The 25,110-nt window shown below is 51.2% G+C and overlaps 3 protein-coding genes and 2 pseudogenes across 3 annotated transcripts; 3 read left to right on the top strand and 2 right to left on the bottom strand.

Annotated features, from left to right (window-relative positions):
* The first annotated feature begins 11,278 nt into the window (after window positions 1-11,278).
* Window positions 11,279-11,854, top strand: LOC136515350 (receptor-like protein EIX2). Its single transcript, XM_066508968.1, has one exon. It carries the CDS (start codon window positions 11,279-11,281, stop codon window positions 11,852-11,854), a length of 576 nt encoding a protein of 191 aa, XP_066365065.1.
* A 1,569-nt stretch (window positions 11,855-13,423) lies between these two features.
* LOC136517988 (1-aminocyclopropane-1-carboxylate oxidase 1-like) lies at window positions 13,424-15,244 on the top strand (annotated as a pseudogene).
* A 26-nt stretch (window positions 15,245-15,270) lies between these two features.
* Window positions 15,271-17,209, bottom strand: LOC136517986 (uncharacterized; annotated as a pseudogene).
* A 415-nt stretch (window positions 17,210-17,624) lies between these two features.
* LOC136515349 (uncharacterized) lies at window positions 17,625-19,400 on the bottom strand. The gene is made up of 3 exons (XM_066508967.1): window positions 19,002-19,400; window positions 18,552-18,884; window positions 17,625-17,648 (listed from the first exon to the last, which is right to left on the bottom strand). The coding sequence occupies exons 1-3, from the start codon at window positions 19,398-19,400 to the stop codon at window positions 17,625-17,627; spliced, it is 756 nt and encodes a 251-aa protein (XP_066365064.1).
* Window positions 19,401-21,639: 2,239 nt separating this feature from the next.
* On the top strand, window positions 21,640-24,304 carry LOC136518602 (transcriptional elongation regulator MINIYO-like). The gene is made up of 4 exons (XM_066512271.1): window positions 21,640-22,489; window positions 22,758-23,269; window positions 23,531-23,737; window positions 23,854-24,304. The coding sequence occupies exons 2-4, from the start codon at window positions 22,844-22,846 to the stop codon at window positions 24,010-24,012; spliced, it is 792 nt and encodes a 263-aa protein (XP_066368368.1). The 5' UTR covers window positions 21,640-22,489; window positions 22,758-22,843; the 3' UTR covers window positions 24,013-24,304.
* Window positions 24,305-25,110: the final 806 nt, after the last annotated feature.

Below are 25,110 nucleotides of genomic sequence, written 5' to 3'. Positions count from 1 at the left end.
GACCAGGAACCAAGGTCGGCAAGGTTACCAAGACAAAAACTGGAACAAAAACCACAAGTAGAAACAACGCAGGCCATATTGCGTTTTTCACGGCGAAAGCGCAGGGCACAGCACCAAAGATTGTCCGGAGACAAAAGAGACACAGGAAAGGATGAAGAACAAGCAGACTGCCCAACCTCCGACACTAGCAGAGCGCAAGAGAGGTCAACACCACCTACACAACTGGCCACCAGCAAGTACTGCCCAATGTACCCAGCGCTAAACACAAACCAAATACATCCCTCCACACTGGCCTCTGCCTATTACCTAAACTTCCTACCAGCATGGCGGTCAGCGCCTTCGCAGCAGCCTCCGGTGGGTAACTACAGGTCGGAGGCAAGCCTGACCTACATAAACCCAAAACCTCCCCACATAACCTACCTCGAAACAAACCCACCACCACAAAACCAAAGCAGGTTCGAGCATCCGCCGCAACAGCAGCACATGCAGCAACTGCCTCCGCCGCCACCTCACAACCAACCCCCAACACCAAAAAATGAGCCAAACCCAGAAAACCAAGTCAACCCTCATGGAGCACTACCAACAATAGGCATGATACTACCAATCGCCGGAGGATCATCAATGGAGTTTCAAACGAAAAAGCAGAAAAAGGATCATCTCCGCCTGGTACACAACGTAGCAGTCCAAGGCCTAGCAAAATACACAGATTGGTCTAGAGTCCCAATCACCTTCATAGAAGAAGATCTCCAGCTAGAAAGCTACCCTCACACAGACGCAATGGTAATCAAGACAAACATAGCAGCATGGGAGATAAGCAGAGTGTTGATTGACACTGACAGTTCAGCAGACATCATCTTTGCAAATACCTTTGACCAAATGAAGCTCACCAGGAATCAACTATAGCCCTTCGAATCCCCTTTGATAGGATTCGGAGGCAAGCAGATACAAGCACTAGGAAAGATATCACTCCCAGTGTCGTTTGGAACCCAAGCAAATGCTAGAACCGAATACATAACCTTCGACGTCGTCAATCTGTATTACCCATATAATGTCATCTTGGGCAGAGGATTCACAACCAAATTCAACGTAGCCCTGCATATGGCCTACCTGTGCATGAAAATACCTAGCACTTCATGGTATTATCACAGTCCGAGGCAGCCTAGAAAGAAGCAAGAAACATAGAAAAAGCAATCTATAGAGCCCAAAGAAACATCAATGCAGTCGAGTCGGCAGACAAAGAACTAGAGCCTTCGGAATATGCCCAGAGGAAAAACTAGATATGGCAGGTCAAGAAGAGACAAAGGTGACCCCTCTAGAAAAGGAGTTACCAGACAGAAAAGTAATAATTAGCTCAGAATTGAGCAAAGCAGAGGAGGAAGAGCCCATGGAAACTCTAGTAAAAACAAAGACATCTTCGCCTGGTCAGCCTCCGACCTCCAGGGAGTCAGCAGAGACATCATACAACATGAACTGGATATCAATAAAAACATGAGACCAAGAAAGCAGAAACAGAGAAAAATAGTCGGAGGACAGAATCCTAGCAGCAAAGGCGGAGGTGCAAAGATTGCTAGATGCAAAAGTCATCAGGGAAGTCAAGTATTCAGAATGGCTTGCAAACGTAGTACTGGTACCAAAGAAGAATGGCAAAATGAGAATGTGCATAGATTTCACAGATCTGAACAAAGCTTGCAAAAAAGACCCTTTCCCATTGCCAAGAATAGATGCCTCCGTCGACAAGGCAGCCAGATGTCAGAGGTTTTCTCTCCTCGACTGTTTCTCTGGGTATCACCAAATCTGGATGAAAAAAGAAGACGAAGACAAGACAAGTTTCACCACTCCATTCGGGACATATTGCTACACCAGAATGCTGGAGGGCCTCAAAAATGCCGGAGCAACCTTTGCTAGAATGACAAAGGAAGTTTTGGGCTCACAACTAGATAGAAACATCATAGCCTACGTCGATGACATAGTGGTCATGAGCAAGAACAAGGATGATCATGTCTCCGACTTACAGGAGACCTTCGCCAACCTCAGGACAGCTGGCCTCCACCTCAACCCAGAAAAATGTATATTTGGAGTCACAAAAGGGAAGATGCTCGGATACATCATAAGCAGCGAAGGCATCAAAGCGAACCCAGACAAAACCAGAGCAATAATGACAATGGCAGAACCAAAAAACAAGAAAGAAGTGCAAAAGCTGATGGGAAGAATAGCAGCGCTCAACAGATTCATCTCAAAATCAACAGAACGCAGCCTACCCTTCTTCCAAGCCCTGAGGGGCGGAGACAACTTCGAGTGGGGGTCTAAGCAGTCGGAGGCATTTCATAACTTGAAAGAGTATCTGACAAACTCACTGGTGGTCTCCATCCCAGAATTGGACAACCACCTATTGCTATATGTGGCGGCCTCCGACCATGCAGTCAGCGCAGTCTTAGTTCACGAGCTAGAAAAAAGAATCATGGCAAAACTCAAAAGCCAGTTTATTTTATCTCAAAAGCACTGTCCGGAGCTAAGCTAAACTACACTGAGGTAGAAAAAGTTGCCTACGCAGTGCTGATGGCATCAAGAAAACTAAAGCATTATTTCCAAGCCTACGAAATCTCAGTTCCAACATTGCTGCCACCGCAAGACTTGATCATAAACAAAGAAGCCTCCGGCAGAATAGGCAAATGGGCTACAGAGCTATCATAGTTTGGCATCTCGTATATCCCCAGAACAGCAATCAAATCACAAGCACTAGCCGATTTTGTAGCAGATTGGACACCTCCGACAGAGCCCAAGGTACAATCAACCACTCAAGGCTGGATAGTATTCACGGATGGAGCCTGGGGCCAAGCTGGAGTAGGAGCCTCCATCGTCCTAACGGCACCCTCCGGCGTCAGACTGAAATACGCAGCAAGGCTAGAGTTCAAATCAACAAACAACATATCATAATATTAAGGCCTGATCCTAGCGCTCAGTAAAGCAAAGGTCCCTAGGGGCAAAAACATTGACAGTCAAAATAGATTCTCAAGTGGTTACTGGCCAAGTAGAGAAAGAATACACAGCAAGAGAGCCAGAACTCATCAAATACCTATCCGTTGTCAGAAATTTGGAGCGGAGATTCGAGGGATTCACCCTGAAGCACATCCCAAGATCAGAAAATGCAGAGGCAGATGAACTAGTAAAAGCTGCGGCAAACAACCTGCCACTGCCACCAAACACTTTTTACCAGATCCTGAAGTCTCCGGCAACTGCGAAGACATCTAAGGCACCTAAGCCCATACTGCACCTGCAAAATGAAGATTGGAGAAAGGCGATAACAGAATTCTTAGAAGGCAAAACCACCGAAGAAGATGAAGCAAAAGCAGCAAGAATACAGGCCAGGGCAAGAAATTACACAATCATAGATGGTGTACTGTATAAGAAAGGAGTAGTCCAGCCTCTTCTCAAATGCATATCGCAGAGCGAAGGCATAGAGTTGCTTCAAGAAATACACTCAGGAATTTGCGGGTCGCACATTGGCTCTAGAGCATTATCAGCAAAGGCAATAAGGCAAGGCTTTTATTGGCCAATACACATACAAGACGCAGGAGCAGACAGTCAGAACATGCAAAGCATGCCAAACATTCTCTCCCGGGCAGTCAAAACCATCGTCGGAGACCCAGCTTATACCTCCGACATGGCCGCTACAAAGATGGGGTATGGACCTGGTCGACCCATTACCACCATCCCAAGGAGAAAACAGATTCACAGTAGTGGTAGTAGAATATTTTACAAGATGGATAGAAGCAAAGCCGCTGGCGAAGATAACCTCAGAAACTGTCAGAAAATTCTTCTGGCAAAACATCATTTGTAGATTCGGTGTACCGAGGATTCTGACAGTAGACAATGGAAAACAATTCGATTCAGAGAACTTCAAAGAATTCTGCAAAAGCATTAGGACAAAACTAGCCTTCGCCTCAGTATACCACCCAAAGACCAATGGTGCTGTGGAAAGAGCAAACAGAATAGTGTTTTCAGCAATATCAAAAATATTGCTGGGCCTACGCAAAGGAAAATGGGTAGATGAATTACCAAGAGTGATTTGGTCACACAATACATCTATCTCAAGAACAACAGGATTCACACCATTCAAACTGCTTTATGGAGAAGAGGTCATGATGCCAGAAGAAATCAAGCACGAAAGCGTCCGCACAACGAGGCAGCTAATGTTGCAAGATGAAGAATATGCAAAAGAAACAATAGAAGCCATAAGACTGGAAGCAGTCGAAAACATTGCAAAATATCAGTCCCAAACTAAGAAGTGGAGAGACTCTCAGGTGGTAAGGAAAGACATAAAACACGGAGACCTCGTACTCAGAAGAAAACCCAACGCACAACTTGTTGGCAAACTACAACCAAAATGGGAAGTCCCATACACAGCAACGGCAGCAGGCCGTCCTGGCTCTTTCCACTTGACCGACAGTGAAGGTGTCACGACAACCCAACCCTAGAATATTGATAGCCTCTGCAGATACTACATCTAGGCAATGTACCTAAGGGCAACCTCCGCAAATAATAAGCGGAGGCCCCTCCGTTCATTTACCTTTCAGCTCTTTTTTCTTCAACCCAAAAAATGTAAAAGAGCCTGTACTCTTTTCCTCATAGGGGAACTCCAAGCGGAGGTGAGGTTTTTAACGAGGCAGGCTCAATGTAAAAATCCTCTAGAAGTATAAAGAGGTAATTTCCCAAAAGAACGCTTGAAAAGTCCAAAACCGAAAGCGGCCAGCTCTGGCGCCGCAATATTCAGTGAACAAAAGTAAGCATAGGCCCTTTCAAAGCGCCGGCCACAGGCATTGGCAATTTGAAATGACCTCTATGGCCAAACATGCCTTCGACCTTGACAAAGACCTGTCCAGAGTCAGGCATCAAGGCAGAAACCACCTTGGCCAAACAGGCCTTCGAACCTTGACGAAGACCTATCCAAATTCAGGCATCAAGGCAAAAACAACCTTGGCCAAATAGGCCTCCGACCTTGACGAAGATCTGGACAAATTCAGGCATCAAGGCAAAAACAAGCTTGGCCAAACAGGCCTCCGACCTTGACGAAGACTTGAACAAATTCAGGCATCAAGGCAAAAACAACCTCGGCCAAACAGGCCTCCGACCTTAACAAAAAACCACCCCAAGCATCAGGGGCAACACCATTATGGTGCTAGAACCAGGAAGAAGGTCTTCCGCCATCGAAAACAGCAAAACGAGGAAAAGGTCTGACAAAACCCTGTCACTTAGGCACTAGGCCTATTTACTTCAAAAGATCTCAAAAGGCACGAATAATTCAAGCAAGATATAGGCCATTAAAGCCAAGATACGTTCCAACAAACAACGTACCAAAAATTTAACAACCAAAAGCCACCACCCCGCTATAAAATGAGTTCCCCCCATGCCCTTAAAACCTCAGTCAGCATAAGGCACAAGGGGGAAGAAGGCAGAGCACAAGCACAAGCCACAGCAACAGCCATGGAGGCAGGGGTCTCCTTAGATATCTAAGTCGGCCGTAGATATTGTACGAAAACTCATAAAATCGGAGGCACTAGTAGACGGTCGGAGACAGTGGGAAAAGAGACAGGAACTACGGCACGGTGATGAACAGCGCAGGCCTATGGAAGAAGGGGGATATCGCACGAAATCTCGTAACATCCCCCCCGATGCCAGAGACCTAACCTGCCATCTCCACAAATGAAACATGTCCCATGGGTGTGCAGCGTCGGAGGCCCATACCACCAGACAGCTAAAACACCCAGCTAAAGAAATACCAAAAGTCTCCGTCGTCTGCACAAGCCGCGCCAAACCTCCTATCGGATCACACACCGATTCAGCAAGCCTCGCCAGGTGGACTTCAAGTACGCCTCCGTCGGCCAAAAAACTGCCAACACTTCTACCCCGGCCATCAAGCAAGCACAGAGAAGGAGAGAACATGGGGCGGAGGTCCTAGCCACCACCTCTGTATCGCGCACGTTCGCCCAAGCAAAGGCCCATGGTGTGCAAGCTCGGGACTAGACGAGATATGTAAACTAGCACTAACAGACATAAGCCCCCGCACAAACAATCAAGAAAGTGAACCTGTTTTGTATTCCATAAAACGTCAAGTAGCATTCTTACATGACTCAAACTTACAATAAAATCCAAACTATTGTGGCGGAGGTCCGCACCAAGCAAGCGCGCGAGTAAACCCAGCGCGCTCGTTGTCTATGTCAAACTTAACTGACTCAAACACGTCGCGCGCAACGCCGCGGGGAAAGGCCGAACACCAATACTCCCAAAGCTCTCCGCTCACATAAAGACCGTCATTGTAGAGAGTCAAAGGCGCGACATCTTGCACAGGCTCCCAATTCAGAACCTGCGCAGGGTTAAAATTTTCCACAAAATCATTCAGAACAAAAGAAACTTTATTTACAAGAGCCCAACTAGACTACAATATACAAGTCAAAACATCCAAGTCCTACAAAGAGCCTAGACCTCCGGCACCTCGGCCGCAGCAGAAGTCCCTAGAACGGAGCCCGCATCAACTGTGGGCGGGGACGGCGCCTGCGGCCTCCGACCATCACCACCGCCGATCGTAGCGCCCACCTGGAGCGCCATTGGTGGCGGAGGCACCGCCCACGGTCGCCGAGCGTGGAACTGGCGGAGGCCTACCCGCAATACTCTTCTGCGCATCCTGTAGCACAGGCTAAAATATCAGTGACACATGCAATGAAAGCCTTCGCAGCTTCGCAAAAAAGCAAGGAGAGAAAAATAATGGCTACAAAGACTAGAAATACCTTCGCCCTCTTTTCCTCCACCAGTTTCTGGGCAGCAGGTCTCCCAAATGGAGCCCAAAAGTAGCCAATGAAATTTCTCAAGGTTTTTTCGCAAACCAAGAGAAGTCTCACCAAGCTCCTCTGGACCCGGCAGCGCTCCCTCCGGAATACTTTCGGTATGCGTACACCCGCCGCGCACCAAAAGTTTAGGCATAATTCGCTACTCCCGCCAACGCCCCGTAGTCCGTGCAGCCATTGATCAAACCAGGGAGCTTCGCAAGGTGATGTTTTAGCCAGGAGGCGAGGGCGTAGACACTGTCTTCCTCCGGAGGAGCGGAGGTTTCGCCTCCGAACTCGGTGACGATGGCCCGGTAATGGCCAACGATTGCAGCAAGGACCCCCCTTGACCGAGTCCAAACGCCTCATCATCAAAGACAGCTTGCTCCCCCACCGCAGCTGTGGATTCCTTCTCAGAGGCCAGCTCTCACCAGAGACCCTCGGCCAACTCGTTCGCCCTGCGGGCCTGCTCGACGGACAAAGCTTCTGCATCCTGGGCCTTGGCGAGATCGGCCCTCAGAGCCTCCTTTTCTTGTTCCTTCTCCACCAGAGAAAGGCGGAGAGCTGCAAGGGAGTTGGCCAAACCCCATTTTTCACCTTCCAGGCGCTCGTTCTCCGCCTTGAGTGCTTCAATCGCAGTATCTCGGTCGAAGACCTTGCGAGTGCAGCGCTCTTCCATAACAACGGCCGTGTGATACCCCTGCGATCAGAAAGAAGAAGACCAAGGCGATCAGCAATAGAAACAAAAACAAGTCTAAAGGCGAACATACACCAAAAAAGGCAAACCACCGAAGACGCACCAAGCTCTGATGTTCTAGATGAACACGGAGAAGCTAGAAGAAATCCATGTCCCTCAGACATTGTTTGAAGCGATCTGTTCAAAGAAGAACAAACAAACACAAAACCATAAGGTGAGAAAAGCAAATCTCACAATACATACACCAACTGCTAGAGACCACCTTCGACGTCTCCAAGAACCCCAAGATAGCACTCTTCCCAACCTGAGATAGAAGTGTCGGAGGAGCCTGCGTAGCAAAAAAGCAACAACAACAACTTAGGTCAGAGGGCCGATCAGAAATAGGCAATAACAACTAGGTCAAAAGACGAGTAAGATAAAAACACTCTATACTCACTCGGACCCGGCGCCATCAGCCCCGGACCAAACCTGACGCTGGCAGCGGCCGCTCGCTCCTCTAGGGTGAGGAGCCCAGCCATGACATCACCTACAAAGCGACAAGTACACGGTATTAGCACTTGGTAGAATACATAAACAAATAAACCAGGCGAAGACAGTAAACACAAAAATGTGCGCCAAACAAACTTACTCATAAAAGCCCAGGCTGGGCCGCCTGCGGAGCCCCCTGGGCAGAAGTCTCCGCCATATCATGCGGCGAAGGCCCAGAGGGCTAGATCTCCTCAGCCAGCGGCCTGGTGGGCGGAGGGCTCGAAGAAGACTGAGCCGCCGGGGCCTGTTCAGCAAGCACGGCCTCCGGCTGCTCGACGACGGAGGCAACGCCCGCACTACCGGTCGAAGACGCGACCGACGCGATCACCAGAGCATCGGTCTTCTTCTTCTTTTTCGCAGGCGCCTGAGCAACAGCGGCGCCCTTCCTCTTCTTGGACTCGGCCTCCGCCGTAACATTCTTCGCGGAGGCCTTCTTCTTCTTCTTCTTGTCAATCGAAGCCAGGACCTCGGAGGGAACCTCGCGCTCTCGATAGACGATCCCGAGCTCCTCAAAAACTCGATTGAGCTGCGGCATGGTGCCCGCCACGGCTCTCCGAGACATGTACTCACGCTCAGAAATTTTGCCAACCAACCCGATGGTGGCCTCCTCAACGTCGGCAATGAAGCTGTCCTCCATCACCCCCTCCCCTAAAGAACGGCCAAAGCGGGGGAAAGGAATCCCGGCCTTCGGCCCAAAAACAGGAACCTTCACCTTTTCCAGCCGAAAGGCTGGGTTGTCTCTGCCCAGGGGCCAGTAGTTGGAGGTCATAATCTCCTCCACCAGGTCGCGGCCCCTGGAGTAGCGACACGCTGCCGCAAAAGCCCGGTCGCAAGCCTTCCACGCGCGTATGCGGCGCCATCACCTCCATTCTTGAAGTCAATGGATAATCCACTGACCTCCGCACCATCCTCGGTAGTGCTGCGGACCCCGTAGGTCTTCACATAGAACCACTGCTCAAGCCAGCCACGGTCCCATTTGCCTTTCTGGCAAAAAGAAATCTCCAGGCGGTCTACGCCTTGATTCCTCTTTGACATGAAGGTGCAACTACCATACTGGAAGATCACTTCCACCTTGCCCTCCCGAATCTCCTTCTTCTTTGGATGCTTCTGCAGCTCATAGTAAGCACAGAAGGTGTCCACATGTGGCTCGGCGCCATAAGAAACACACGCCTAGCAGAATTTGCTGAGCGTGAGGAAGGCAGTAGGAGTCAGATGATGGAGCTGGACATTGAAGGTCTCCAACACCCGGCGGAGGAAGGGGATGTTAGGAAGTCGGAGGCCGCAGGTGAAGAAGTCTCGAAACACCACCGCATATCCCTCCTCCGGCTCCGAAATGATCTAGCCAGGCGGAGGGATTTTTACCTTCGAAGAAGGAAAATACGATTCCTTCAACATCTCCACGACCGCCTCTTCAGTAATGGAGGAGGGGCCGAAATCCCATGACTTTATCGCCATGTCTCTGGAATCCGCAGCGATCAGGTCTTCGACGGACGCGGAGACACTCCCCAAATCCTCCTCCACTAGCTTTTCAAATTCCAACGTGGAGGCGGAGGCAAGCATGCACTCCTCAAAGCGTGCACTCCAGCCGGCGGCCCTAACGCCGAGAAGGTGGCGATAGGGTCCGAAGAAGGCGGGCCGGCGAGTATGGGCGGAGGCGGAAAAGAAAGCCACCGCGGCGGCAGCCTAGGTGGAAGACGCAAGCGGAAAAGACGGAACGAGCAAAGGCAGCTCAGGCAAAAGCGAAAGAGAGCAGAGAGCGATTTCTCAGAGGCAAGGAAAGCGAATAAGCAGTGCAGGGGGGGGGGGGACCCCGCCACCAACCGCGCCCTTATATAGGCCGCAGGAGGGCGGTTCGTCTCCCTGCCATACAACGGTCATCTTCGGAGAATTCGCCTGCCGCCCAACGGTCATCTCCGGAGAAGTTGCAAGGTATACAACGGAAAGCAATACGACGTAAACGGCCACAGCGTAGGACAACGGCTAGTTTTGTAGCCTAACGGCTACTATGACAAGACTAGTGGCCACGCCTAGAGCGGGCCAGGGGGAACCTGCGGGGATCGGTCGGAGACGTGACTGCGCGCAGTCTCCTGCCCCCGCGGACGTCCTTGCTTAGGGCGTTTTGAGCTCACGACACGCTCGGGCGGACCGTGGTCTCAAAAGGGGGGAACTGTTGTAACACGACCTCCGAGAGTGGCGGAGACCTACGCGGCCAGCAGTTCGCAAAGACGTCTCCGACCAACTACCTAAGCAAAGGCCCAGCTACCACGCCTCCAGACCCAGAAAGATGACGGTTACTCAGACTGCTTGTAGGACGCTGCCGGTGACCCTGGCGCAGCCTCCGTCCGGTTAGCTCATAGGCGTCTTCCGGGCGGAGGGGGCGGAGGCCGCCCCGCTGCAAGGCTAATCAAGTGCCAACATTACCTACGTGTGTGTGCAGGTAACCAGAGGAAGGCGCTCGTGGACGGCGCGGGCGCGCCGGTTCGGCCTCCGCTCGTAGGGGCAGAGACCCAAGCAGGAGGACGGCAATACTGGGCGTCGGAGGTCTGCGGCCTCGGCGTCCCAGGGGCGGAGACCGATGGCGGAGGCCTAAAGGCCCTTCGCCGAATCCTGAGGCCCGATGGGGCGGAGACCGACGACGGAGGTCCAAAGGCCCGTCGCCGAATCCTGAGGCCTGATGGGGCGGAGACCGACGTCGGAGGTTCAAAGGCCCATCGCCGAATCCTGAGGCCTGATGGGCCGGCTGATCGCGCAGGCCCAGTACCTGAGGGCGGCATGACAAGATTACCCCCGGGAGAAAATGCGAGTAGTGGAATATTCCGAGAATGTACTGTAGCAGTTGAAGGGTACTATTGTAAACTCTGTAAAAGTGATAGTTGAACCCTATAAATAGGGAACACTTGTAACAGTACGGAAGGTTGGTGAATGTATTAATGAAACCACTGCACCGCGTGTCACTCTCTTACACGCCCACTCGCCGTGCCAACCCATCCAAAGCCTCCGTCCGATTACTGCACTCATCGGGCGGAGGCCCATACCAATTCCCCACTGTCTGAGACCGCAAGTCTCAACTATATATTATTGATTATTATTATTAGTGATGCACTTCCCAAGCAGAAAAGAAAAGGCCATGGCATACTCGCCTGCTCATATACTACGGGCTGGCTCGTTGCCGAAATAGCCAAATAGGGAGTTGATGCTACGCGCACCGCGCGCCAGGAAGCATCGCTCGTCAGCAATGAATAAATTGCTGCTGCTGCTGCTGCTGCTTGTCGCCTCCGCCGCCGGCTGCAGCTTCTTCCTCGTCGCCCGTGCAAGTGCACCGCACCACCGACCCAACCAGACAAACAACAGCCTCGCTGCCGCGAGCTGCATACCGAGCGAGAGGGACGCGCTGCTGGCGTTCAAGCGATCCATCACAGGCGATCCCGCAGACCGGCTGGCGTCGTGGCGGGAACAAGACCATGACTACTGCCGATGGGGAGGTGTCCGGTGCAGCAACGTCACCGGCCATGTGATCGGGCTCTATCTCCCAGCCCCGACTGCTCCCTGCGATTTGGGCGATTTTGATGGCATCCTTGGTACTGGCGCCGAAGACCTGGATGACCCAATATTCCAGTGCTCGGCGGATGGTGGAGCATTTCTTGACGGCCAGATACCAGCTCCTCTGTTCTCTCTGCGACACCTGGAGCATCTCGATCTCAGCTGGAATGCGCTCGACGGTATTATGGTGCCTCATCAGCTCGGTAATCCTTCCAACCTTCAGTATCTCAATCTCTCCAACACTGCCATGCACTCCTCGGATATACCATGAATAACACATCTGCCGCGGTTACGGTACCTTGACTTGGGTCCGTAAACCTCAGCACAGCATGCCGTGAACATGGTCTCTTCACTCAGGGTCCTTGCTCTTTCTGAATGCGAGCTTGCAAGTGCAAACCAGTCACTCCCGCACCTTAACCTCACCAAACATGAGAGGCCCGATCTCTCTCTCAACCTGTTTAATCATACGGTGGCATCTTGTTGGTTTTGGGGTTTGACGACAAGCCTCAAGTACCTGAGCGTTAGTGCTATTTTATCCGGTCAAATCCCTGATGCTCTAGCAGCCATGACATCCCTCCAAGTCCTAGATTTTTCAGGGTTTAGAAATTCCGTCACGGTGCCACTGTACTTGCTGAGAAACCTGTGCAGTTTAGAAATCCTGAACCTAGAGCTATCCCTTGCGTCTGGGAACATGACAGAGTTCCTTGAGAGCTTGCAGCAGAATTGTTCATCACACAAGAAAATACAGCAACTCAATCTGGCAGTTAACTTTATCAACGGAACCCTACCCTGGGATGAGCCGATTTATCAACTTAGTCACCCTCCAACTCCAAAACAACAAAATAACTGGACTCGTTCCTCTTGAGATCAGTATGCTGACAAACTTGACCGTGATGGAACTTGGCTCCAACAACTTGCATGGTGCCATCACAGAGGAACATTTTGCTGGACTGCACAACTTAAGAATGATAGATTTATCCTATAATCAATTGGAAGTTGCAGTAGATCATGAGTGGTTACCTCCCTTTATTAGACTACAAGAGGCATACCTTGCATCTTGTCACATGGGTCCTCAATTTCCTTCGTGGATGCAACGCCTGCCTGATATTGACAAGATTGACATTTCGAGCACAGGAATAGCTGACCAGTTGCCCTATTGGTTTTCTACAGCATTTTCAAAGGTAACATATCTGGACATCTCTAATAATTCCATCAGTGGTGGATTGCCAGCAAACATGGAAATCATGTTGCTGAAAGGGCTCCGTTTAGGTTGTCTTTATCTTTTTTACAAAGTGTGTGTGCCACACAGATGAACCCCAGCAAGGGTTAGATAGGATGTGCTTACAAGAGGAGCACAAGTGCCTTTATCTTTGTTTATTAAAAAAAGGAAGATACTATTACGCCTAACTTTTTTTAGGAATCACACAACTACACCCTAACTCGCACCTGGGCCTGGAGCAAAAGGCCCCGTCGGCCCGTCCTCTCTGCATGCGCCATGCGGCTGGGCCGTTCCTCGGCAATGTACTTCCACTTGCTCCGCGTAGGCTGCCGACTGCCGTGCGTGACCGCCCCGAGTGCCAGACGCGCACCGCCCACCTCCGTCTCCGGGGCCCGGGGGCGCGGGTGCCTGCCGAGATTTCTCTCCGCCACGTGGGGCCTGTTTGGAATGTGGAATTTTTTCTCTATTCCTGTGTTTTTTCTGTGAAATTGAACTGATTCCTGTGAAATTCCTGTATGATTTCTGTGAAATTCCTACGTTCCAAACAGGCCCGTATGCATGTCCTGCTGCTCAGGCTGAGGCTCAGCAGCACACGGCAGAGATATTAGCCCCGTCCAAATTCCAAAAGCATATCGAATTATGTGAATCAAGAAGGAAGATTAAAAATGGTTGCGAAAAAAGATGAATGCATCTAATAGCAAATTCATTCAACAGGTGCTGCTTTAAAAAAGTACAAACATGATCCAGCAAATCTCTGAGAAAATCTAGGGTTGCATCGACAAACGAAATGCAACGAATTGTTTCGAATTCAATTTAACTATTTTGTGATTGACTCTGCACACAGGTCCGCATCCACTGAATCACAAAGTCAAGCTAACTGCCATGATCAGTCTGACTTAAAAGAGATCTCAAACCTGAGATTTCACTCCTCCCAATATCAGCGATCGTTACCATACCATGACTGAGGGCAGCAAGAGTAGTCATCTCAATAGATAACATGCATTACCACTCATTTTTATATGGAAGTAAAACAGAATAAACAAATAACAATCATGCCGTGATCATAGGTCAACCATGTCGATGAATTACCAAGGATGCCACATAGGTTATCTTAGCTAAATCATATGGGAATAGTGCAATGTATTTGGACATGATTCCACATAAACCTCATAAAGAAAGCAAGGTTTCCTTAATTCTGAAACAACATCTTGTTAGCGATCTCAAAAGGGATATTCCCAACATTCCTATCTAGGCCACTATAAATGCCTGGCCTACTGTAGATGTAGCGTACCAACTTGAGAAGAGCAGACAACACATCTGGTTAGACTGCAACACACCACCAGTGTTTCAGGAAATGGAGATTCCAGTGATAAAGATGGATCAGCTGCATGGTGAGAAGAGGTCAGAGACACTTTCACTCCTCCATAATGCCTGTGTGCAATGGGGTTTCTTTTGGGTAACAAAATGTACATCATCATTGTCTAGATGAGGAAAATTTTATTATATTTTCTAACATATTGCATGCTAAACTGCATGGCAGCTTGAGAATCATGGAGTCAATGAGGACCTCATGAATAAAATGAAGGATCTGGTGAACAAACACTATGAACAAGACATGGAGAAGAACTTCTACAGTTCGGAGAAAGCAAAAATCCCTAGATGATGAGAAAGCTTCATCAAATGTTGACTGGGAGTGCAGCTTCATGTACCGTCATCAGCCAAAATCAAACAGTCATGATATTCCTGAGCTGCTTCGGAGAGTGCGAAGTTTAAATAGAAGAAAAACATTTTTCCAAGTCTAGCAGTCATCTGTTGTGAAACATAAATCACAAAATTGTAAATCAAACTAACATGATCCAATGAACTGTGCAGTGCAACAGTGTTTGAATATGCAGAAGAAGTAATCAAATTGGCTGAACAGCTTGCAGCAGTTATGAGTGAAAATCTTGGGCTGGACAAAGATTATATCGAGAAGGCATTTTCTAAACCTTCTGTAGGCATCAAGGTGGCAAAGTATCCCAGGTGCAGTCATCCGGAGCTTGTGATGGGCCTCAGGGAACACACTGATGCTGGGGGGATCATACTTCTATTTCAAGATGAGTTAGTCCCAGGTTTGGAGTTTCCGAAAGATGGTAAGTGGATCACAATACCTCCAACAGAAGGCAATAGAATTTTTGTAAACCTTGGAGATCAGATTGAAGTGATGACCAATGGAATCTACAAGAGCATATGCCATCGGGTCCTTCCAAATAAGAACGGGAGCCGCCTGTCTATTGCAACATTCTATAACCCTGGTGCCGATGCGATGCCATAATCTACCCAGCTCCAAAGCTTACATATCCTAGCCAATATCGTTCCCAAGACTACCTTAATTTCTATTCTACTACCAAGTTTACTGATAAGGTATCAAGGTTCCAGACTACAAAGGCAATATTGAAGTGAATCACATCAGAAGCCTGGAAAAAAGAAGTATCTTGTTCAGCAATACTGCATCAGTGTGTAGATGCGTTTGTATGTAGTGCTCCTAAGGAACAGAAAAATGTTAATTAATGTATTTTACTTTCAGTGTTTATCTGTTTGAAGAATAAACAGCTTACACTACTTGTACTTAATGTAATATATTACATGTGGGTTTCTTCAGACAGTAAAATGTCATGTTAGTTATGAAGATGCCAATCTATTATTTAATTAAGAATCTTATAAATAAGTTAGTTGCTTTGTATATGAACCAATCTTCAGTTTGTATGGTTTAAAAACTAAGAAGCTGTATGTTTTGAAGTTAGCAGATGTTAAAGCACCACACATGCATAGGAGTACTTCTATAAAATTAAACAGACCTTCCAAGAGAATTAAACATTCAGTTAATCTAAGTAGAAATGTAGACTCACAAGTTGTTCGAGTTAAATGCCTTAGCAGTATAAATTCAACTTGCAGGGCGCAGTTTTGCCAATACAGCTTTAGTCAGGAAAGTGTCGGTTCTCTCAGCAGCTCTCTCGAGTAAACCCCTCTGATGCTTACATTCATGCCAACACTTTGACACGAAGCACTTCAGAAAGTTGCCAAATTTCAATGACCTCGGGAACTTTGATGCCTGGTCATCAATCACAGAAATTAGCTCAACAACAGTGCTCGGTGTCAAGCAAATATCTTGACTGAGAATGTTGTAAAATAGTGTGAACAGAGATTCTGTCCCAGACCAAATTAGTACCAATACTCTCCTGATGCTGAGGCATACAAACTGGTTTCCTCTCTTGTTCCTCTCCTGAAAGCAGCCTATGGCAGAAAGCAGTGACGTGCAGTGGATGCATGCATTCCTTGATAATACGTGTTAGCACATCACACTGGGGAACATTTAGACCGCCCTTTCTAAGAACCAGTGGAAATAGTACAGCTTCCAGTGCTGCAGCTGGGTGGCGCTTGCAGAGACCCAATGCAGTGGAAAGGAGAACCGATGAAGCTGGTCTTTGAAGCTCGAGTAACAGTGGTAGGAAAACAGAACACAGAACAAGTGCTGGTCCTTTTCCATCCACTCCATCTCCCTCAAGCACTAAACTGGAAAGCAAGACCCTCAGAGTGTCATCATCAGCTTCCCACGACCCTACTAAGCTAAGCACTTCTGCAGCATTCCTGGACTGAACGCAAAGGTCCTGCAAATCCTTCGCCACCCGCTGGGCCACCAAGACAGATTCCACTGTCACAATCTCCTTCTGCATAGCCAGGACCCTCTGCACGATTGACACCTCAAGCGGAGGAGCCGGAGGAGGAAGAACACGTCCAGCCTCCTGCATCTCCACGTCCTCGTCTTGCACCAACACCAAGGTCTCCAACCCAATCCCGTCCAAACCATCCCTACCACCACGACCAGCACGTGTCCCGCTCCCGCTCCCGCTCCCCATCAAGCTCCGGCAATCAACGGGGAGCCACGGCAGGACAGGATGCGCCCGCGCGGCCGCTTCTTTAAGCCACGTTGGCGGATCGTGAAACCCGTCGATAAACTCGTCGGAGGCAACACCAGGGACGCCTTCCTCGTCAGGCAATCCGTCGATCAGGTGGCGGGCGCCGCGGAGAACCCATAGTCCATATCGGCCAGGCGGGGCGGAGAAGACGCGGGCGGCGAGTGTGCGGAGGAGGTGCGGGTCGAGGAGGTCAGCGGAAGAGGCGAGGAAGGAGAGCGCCTGGGACTGGAGGAAGGGCGGTAGGGTCTGGAAGAGGATGGCGGCCGTGGGGTCGGATGCGGAGGCGGAGGCGGGGAGCGTGGGCGCTGGCGAGAGGAGGCGGCGCAGGAGCGCGGCGGCCGGGGGAGGCGCGCTGGGGCAGTCTCCAGAAGAGGGGGAAGAGGAGAAGGCAGGCGGCGTTGGCGGCGGGGGCGACGAGGAGGTGGCGGAACAGCGGCAGCCACTGCTCCATTTGGGGGCTCGCCAGAAGCCCGGATGGTTCCCGCGTTTTTGTTCCGAATTCTGAATTTCTGATGATGAGGGGTTGAAACTTGAAAGAGGAGTGAAAAACGGAAGGGACCTGCACTCTATAGGCCGGTCTCGGCAGAAGTTTAAGAGCTTTATAAATACCCCCTCCATTTTTTAATTATAAGATATTTTAATTTTTTTAAATACAGTCTTTGCCAAAATATCTTATAATTTAAAATAGAAGAGTATAACTTATCCCCTTCATTTCAAATTATAAGATATTTTGGTATTTTAGATACAATAGTTTTTCCTATGCACCTAATTATATATGATGTTTAAATACGTAGTAAAAGCTATGTACTCCCTCTGTCCCCTTATAGAAGACGTTGTAGCTGTCAACCACATACAAGGAAGACTCCCTAAACCTTGACGTCGGCTCTGCCCTGATACATGGGACATGCAGTGAATGTAGTCACATAAATGCACTGCTAGAACGTTTAGTAAACTAGGACGGAGGGACTACTAGAGAAGCCAAAACAATTTATTACTTAAAATGTATGGGATAGTAAATATGCTGGTACGTTACAATATTAATGAAGAAAAAATAATCAAAGTTTTTTAGGAGTAAAATGAGTTTTCACGAGAGATGTAATCAGTCTATATTATTTGTAAAACTTAAAAATCTTAAACACTAAGACATAAAACCTCTAATAAAACTGATCTTAGCAACCAGCCATCACAATAGTCGACTAGTGCCACCATGACACAGCTGAATAAATGGGGTTTATGTTGCTCTCACTTGCGCCAAGCAATGGCGTAGGTTTAGAGCAGGAATCACATTTGTAGTAGTATGTTAAGGCCAGTCTCAGTGGGAGTTTCATAGGAGTTTTATTTATAATTAATGAGCTATCACATAAGCACTTTTAATGATGTGGCAATGTTTTTAAGAAGAGAGAGAGAGAAAGTGAGTTTTATGGGGATAAAACTCTCTGGCACGATTACCAGCTCTCTAAGAGTCATGCAATTAAATGTCTATGAAACTATAGATTGAAACCCTCCATTGAGAATGAGTGTTTCATCCATGTTTTATTTCATACTACATGACATGGCATTTTTGGAAACAACGTCCATGAAACTCTCTACTGAAACTGGTCTAAGGGAACATTTATATATTTGAAATCTATGAGTTATTTGTGGTCTAATCCACCAAAATAACCTAAATAGGTAGGATTTAGCATACTACATTGTCCGTCCTAAAATATAAGGTATTGCACATTTAATGCACGGAGTCGGTGTAGCGTCTTCTGGGTGCGCTCATGGCCAGCTGAGTGAGCCAAGAGGAGCACTTGCTGGCGCAAGTCCCCTTGGTCCGGCACGTAGACGCGGGAGCCATGGAGCAGAAGGCCGTCAGCCAGGCGCCATGGGGCCGCTAGCTCCCCCGCCTGGAGCTGCGCCAGCAGTTGCTGGCCGTCAGGCGCGGCTGCTGTTGCCCGCCGGATGGCGTCCAGAAGGTCGAAGGATGGTCCCGACACGGGGAGGGCTGCTGCAGCCGCGGCCACCAGGACGGCTGCCCCCCATCTGCCAAGTCCCGGCGAGAGAGCGTCTGCCACGATGTTCAAGCGGCCCGGACGGTACTCTACCGAGAAGTCGAAACCAAATAGCTTGCTGATCCATTGATGCTGCGGAACTGTAGACAATACGTTGATCAAGCAAAAAATTTCAAGCTGTAATGGTCAGTGCGAACCAAAAAGTGGCGCCCCCACAAATATGGACGCCAATGACCGAACGGCCTGAACCAAGCCGATCAACTCCCTCTCGTAGGCCGCCAGGTGAATGTACGGGGCCGCGAAGGGACGGCTGAATGTAGGCGAGGGGTCCCGACGCCTGGTGGAGGACGGCGCCGAACCCTGCGCCGACGCGTCGCAGTCGAACCACGAAGGGCTTAGAAAGTCTGGCATCTGAAGAACAGGTCCTGTGGTCAACGCGCTTGTGAGCGCCTCGAATGCCCCCGAGCATCGTCGTCCCACACAAACGCGTCCTGCCGCAAGAGACGCGTGAGTGGGGCGGCGATGATGCCGAAGTCCTGAATGAATTTCCGGGTAGGGTAGCAGCCCGCAGGCCGAGGAAACACGCAGGCCGCGGGCAGAGTGCGGCAGGGGCCACGCAGCCACGGCGGCGACCTTGTCAGCGTCCATGGCGACGCTTGCCCTCGGAGATCACTTGGCCCAGGTAGGCCACCGACGACGCGCCAAACGAGCACTGGATCGTTTCAAGGGAAGGTGGTGTACCGAAGCGCATGGAGGACGATGTTGACATGCTGCAAGTGCTAGGCCCATGAGGACTATAATTAATATATCAATCAAAAAATACCAGCACAAACCGCCGCATGGTAAGGCCTAAGGACGTCATTCATCAGCGCTGAAAGGTTGCCGGGGCATTGGAGAGCCCAAATGGCATCACCAGAAACTCGAAGTGGCCCTGAGGGTGCGGAAAGCCGTATTGGCGATGTCCTCCGGGTGCATGCGCACCTGATGATAGCCGGAACGAAGGTCAAGCTTGGTGAAGAAACGAGCCCCATGGAGCTCATTCCAGCAACTCGTCAACCACCGGAATTGGGAATTTGTCCTTGGAGGTCTTGGCGTTGAGGGACGCGGTAGTCGATGCAGAAGCGCCACGACTTGTCCGCCTTGCGCACCAGCAAGGGACGGGCGCGGAGAACGGCGGAAGTGCTCGGCCGAATGATCCCTTAGGCAAGCATCGCTGCACATTGGCGCTCGAGCTAGTCCTTCTGCAGCTGCGGGTATCGGTACGGGCGCACCGCCACTGGGGCCGTTCCCGGGCAGCAGGTGGATGCGGTGGTCGTAGGGCGCGCCGGAGGGAGGCCCAGTAGGCTCGTCGAAGATGTCACGTGCTGCGCCAACAGGCGATCCAGGAGAGGTAGCCGCATGGTCAGTCGTGACCGCGGTCACCGCCTGCTGTGGGGAGGGCGTCTGAGGGCCTGGGCACGCCCTGCTAGGTGACGCGGCGGCCCTCCCTCCAGAATGCCATGGTAAGGGCGTCGCCAGTCCCACAACACGGGGCCCAACGTGCGAATGAAGTCGAAGCCGATGATGAAGTCGAAGGCGCCAGGTTGAGGCCAACACATGTGATGTGTGAAGTCCTCGTCGCCGATGCGGACGGGCACGTTCCGAGCAATGCCCTCGCACGCCACGTGCTCACCATTGGCGACCGTGACACGGGGTGGTCCACCACCAGCTGGAGACAGGCCCAAACGGCGCCAGCACAGCCCCTTGGACAAAATTATGAGTGGAGCGGGTGTCGAGGAGGGCGAGGAAACTCTCGTCTTTGACGTGACGCGGGAAGCAGCATGGCGTTGGGCGGGCGGATTCCTGCAACAGCATGGAGAGAGAAACCGAAACGGGCGTTAGCAGCGTCTGCTGCATCGCCGGCCACCACCTTGGCCGGCCGGCTCGTCTGGAAAGGGCGGCTGCGTCGGCGTCTGCAGCAGTCACCTCCCGGCTCCTCGTCGACGAAGTCCGTAGAACTCGAGGGTAAACAGCCGGGGGCACACATGGCCCCGGACATTAGGGCTCGTCGCAGTTGAAGCACAGCACTTGACGGCGGCGCTCCAACTGTTCCGCCGGCGTGAGGGCGACGGAACATGACGCATGGGAGGGGCACCCCTGCCCGCTCGCGGGGCCAGCGCCCGGCCTAAGCTGGAGCCCCCGCTGTTGGTGGGGGGCACGCGGGGGCAGGCCGGGACGAGGTGGAGGCCGGGCACCCCAGCGGGGGTTGGCGCCGTGGGCATGGCCGCCGCTCGAAGCCCGTGCCAAGTACATGGCCGTCTGGATGTCCTGGGGATCGCGCATCTCCACATCCACCCGAATGTACTCGGGAAGGCCCCCGACGAAGAGATCGACCTTCTGTTTGGCCGAGACGCCCGTGCATGGCAGGACACCGCCTGAAAGCGGTCGACGAACTCCTGGACCGTAGATTGGAACGGCAAGCGCCCCAACTCCGCCAGCCGAGTACCGCGAACTGGCGGTCCGAAGCGTTGGCGGCACAGCTCGACGAAGCGCTCCCAAGAAGGCATGCCCTCATCCTGCTCGAGGGCGTAGTACCAGGTTTGCGCCAGGCCCCGGAGGTGGTACGACGCAATCCACGTTCTGTCGGAGGCCGGCCATCGTTGGCCCCGGAAGCATTGCTCGCAGTGGTTGAGCCAATTCAGGGGGTCTTCCGAGCCGTCGTAGGTTGCGAACTCGAGGCGATGCGTCTTGGGCAGCAAGCGGTCGAGACCGCCCCCCATGGCCTGCTGAGGGCGCTCGTAGGGACCCTCCTGGTCGGCCCCAGGTGGCACGGCCGCGTAGGCCGCCACGGAGGCGCTGGTGTCGTGGACAGCGTCCCGTCCACGCTGCCGTACAGGTCCCTGCTGCATAGGGTCCCCCATGGGCGGCCGTCGATGGAGCCTGAGGGATGGTGGACCGAGGCGGCGCCGAGGAGTATAGCGGCGCGGTCATGGAGTGGTGCGCCGCCGAGGATCCAAGGGCCCAAGCCGGAATCGGCGACGGCGAGTGTGGAAGTTGCATCATATTGGATCGGGACCTGGGACACCGACGGCTGAACGGAAGTCGACGGCGACGACATGGAGTCCGTAGGCATCCCGTAGGGGTAGGTGATTTGCGGCACCGAGACGGATGAGGGCAACGGCAGCGGCGGAGGAGGATGTGACGGTTGCGGTGGTGGAACCACGTACTGGCCGCTCAGAAACGCCTTCATCATGTCCTACAGCTCCTTCACGCCATGGCTGAGATTGACGATGGAGGTCGTCACCTCCTCGGGCGTTAACACCCACCGCGGCGCGACGGTGGTCGGCAGGGATTGGGAGGGCGGCACCACCAGAACGCCCGACATAGCAGGGGGCGCGGTGAAGGTGGTCGGCACCGGCGGGATCGCCGGCGATGGCGCGGCGGAGGAGACAGCGGGGGTGTCCATGATCGACAAGGTCTGTGATACCAAGCTGATAGGAACCGAGGTTCCTCCTCTGACCGAGCGTAGGTTGTAGCGGTGGGTGATCGGGGGTCGAGGCTTAAACCGCGATGGACCACGGCGGGACGCCGTGATCCCGCGAAGGCAGAGGGCGGCGGCGCTACAGTACCGTCGCTACAGTGCCGTGGTACTGTTCACGGAAGGAAGAAGAGAGAAGGCGGCTAGGGTTTCTCCCGGCTCCCTGAGGAAGCCGGAAACAATAATTGTTTCTGCTTAATTTCCTCAATAGAGTTTACAGGTATTTATATGTCTCCGAATAATAATAGAAAATAACTCTAATATTATGTAAAATATGATAAATATGGGCCTTGAGCCCCCTAACCCGCCGGCATCCTCTAGCCACTGCTGGGCCTTCGCCTGGAGTATTGGATGCCGGTCATAACAGCCTCTTCCTATCCAATGGATTCTAAGCTCAGTTTGCTGCATTGATGATCCAAAAGGCACGCTCTCAACATCAGCCAACTATATTCTTGATGTCTCAAGGGCTGGTCTTATCTTCCTTTTAGGTCTGGAGGCCATTTCAGCTACCCCGTGCCTTCATGCTCCTTTAATCTGGAAAATTCATGCACTTTCGGTCTCTATCCGCTCTAGCATGCATTTGCTACAAGAAGACAGAAGTAGGGATATTTTCTGTGCTTTACAGGAATTGTATGGCCAGCATCTGAACAGGTTATGCCAGAAATTCTGTAAATCTAACTCTGTCGAGGAAGTTAAGGGTGTTGCAGTGGCCACTTCAGAGGAAGCAATGGAGATCAGTTGCCTCGAAATTCTCAGGTTCCAGGAGAAAATTCATGGAAGCTATACTACTTTTGTTGAGAGCCTAGTTGATCAATTTGCAGCTGTCTCATATGGAGATTTTGTTTTTGGTCAGCAAGTGGCCATTTATCTGCATAGAAAGGTTGAGCCAGCAGTACGGCTTGCAGCATGGAATGCACTGTCTAATGCATATGTGCTTGAACTGTTACCCCCGTTGGACAAATGCATTGGCAACGCCCAAGGATACTTGGAGCCTCTTGAGGTACATTTTCTTTAATTTATTTTGCATTTAGTTATTTATTTGGGAACTTGACCTTTGTACTCTGTTTGTCTTTGTCTATTGCACAGCGAATATGCAATAGACAGTGCATGATTTATACTATTTCGCTGACATTTATTTTGGTTTTTATATGTATTAATTCCATACCATCATTTAGTATGATTAAACTTCTTTTGTTGGCTGCTTCTCCATGTTCAAAGAACATAGTCTCACTGTTTCAATTTTCTACAATACTTACTGCAGGATGATGAAAAATTTTTGGAATCTTATGCTAAATCATGGACGTCTGGTGTCCTTGACAAAGCTTCACAGCGTGATTCCATGGCCTTCACATTGGCAAAGCATCATCTTTCAGGCTCTGTCTTCCAGTCCAGCGATTCTGGCAAAACGCTGGGAAACAAGCTGGTCAAATTGCTTATCCGTTGCTATGCACAGAAGCGGCATCATGAGGTAATTGGTCGCGGCTCATGTTTCTTTGAATGCTTGGTACTGCAATTCCTTCCACGTATATGCTTGATCATGCCACTGTCCTGACTCCTGAGTATCTGTTGAATTCTGTACAACAGGCTATGCTGAAGAGCTTTGTTCTGCAAGACATCGCACAGGATTCCAAGAGCAGTGGCAATGAGCTTGACCGGCGGTTTGAAATCTTGAAGGATGCTTGTGAGATGAACTCCTCCCTCTTAGGTGAAGTCCAGAGACTGAAGGCATCTCTTGGCCAATGAAGGCCAGAAACTCAAGTGTGTCATTAACTTGGCAGGCGTTTGTTAGGAAAACTATACGGCAAAGCGACCCAAAACATGCAACTATAGAGCAAGCTCACGATTGACTAGTGTGATGACTGCTTTCAATTCTGATGAGGGGGACGCCGAGCAGGCAGCAACACTGAGTCTAACCCGGCTAAGTTAGGCTTCCTTGGTCGTTAGTCGTGAGATGGCACTATTCCCTCTCAGATCAAGTCAGAACGAAGGCATCACGTACAGCAATAAAAGCCAGAAGATGGGGATGTCATGAACTTGATTGGTGATCATTTAGTTCTACTTGCTCCTTTGGAGAGCAGCAGAGCACAAAGTGCAATTGTGGCTGATCCACTGGCCATGCAATTGATCGACCCCATAATTGGCAGCAGAACACAAGCTGCAGTTGTGGCTGCACCTCTAGCCATGCAATCGATCGACGACCGTCGACCGACGGCTTTGACGCATACTTATATGTTGTAACACGGCCTCCGAGAGTGGCGGAGACCTACGCGGCCTAGCAGTTCGTAAAGACGTCTCCGACCAACTACCTAAGCAAAGGCCCAGCTACTACGCCTCCAGACCCAGAAAGATGACGGTTACTCAGACTGCTTGAAGGACGCTGCCGGTGACCCTGGCGTAGCCTCCTGCCCGGTTAGCTCGTAGGCGTCTCCGGGCGGAGGGGGTGGAGGCCGCCCCGCTGCAAGGCTAATCAAGTGCCAACATTACCTACGTGTGTGTGCAGGTAACCTAGAGGAAGGCGCTCGTGGACGGCGCGGGCCGCGCTGGTTCGACCTCCGCTCGTAGGGGCAGAGACCCAAGCAGGAGGACGGCAATACTGGGCGTCGGGGGTCTGCGGCCTCGGCGTCCCAGCGGCGGAGACCGATGGCGGAGGCCTAAAGGCCCTTCGTCGAATCCTGAGGCCCGATGGGGCGGAGACCGACGGCGGAGGTCCAAAGGCCCGCGTCCGAATCCTGAGGACCTGATGGGGACGGAGACCGACGCGGAGGTCCAAAGGCCCATCGCCGAATCCTGAGGCCTGATGGGTCCGGCTGATCGCGCAGGCCCAGTACCTGAGGGCGGCAT

The sequence above is a fragment of the Miscanthus floridulus genome, chromosome 17 (assembly GCF_019320115.1).
Source record: "Miscanthus floridulus cultivar M001 chromosome 17, ASM1932011v1, whole genome shotgun sequence".
Taxonomy (NCBI): Eukaryota; Viridiplantae; Streptophyta; class Magnoliopsida; order Poales; family Poaceae; genus Miscanthus; species Miscanthus floridulus.
Note: the sequence above shows the minus strand (reverse complement) of the source record. Positions and strands in the feature narration are given on the sequence as shown.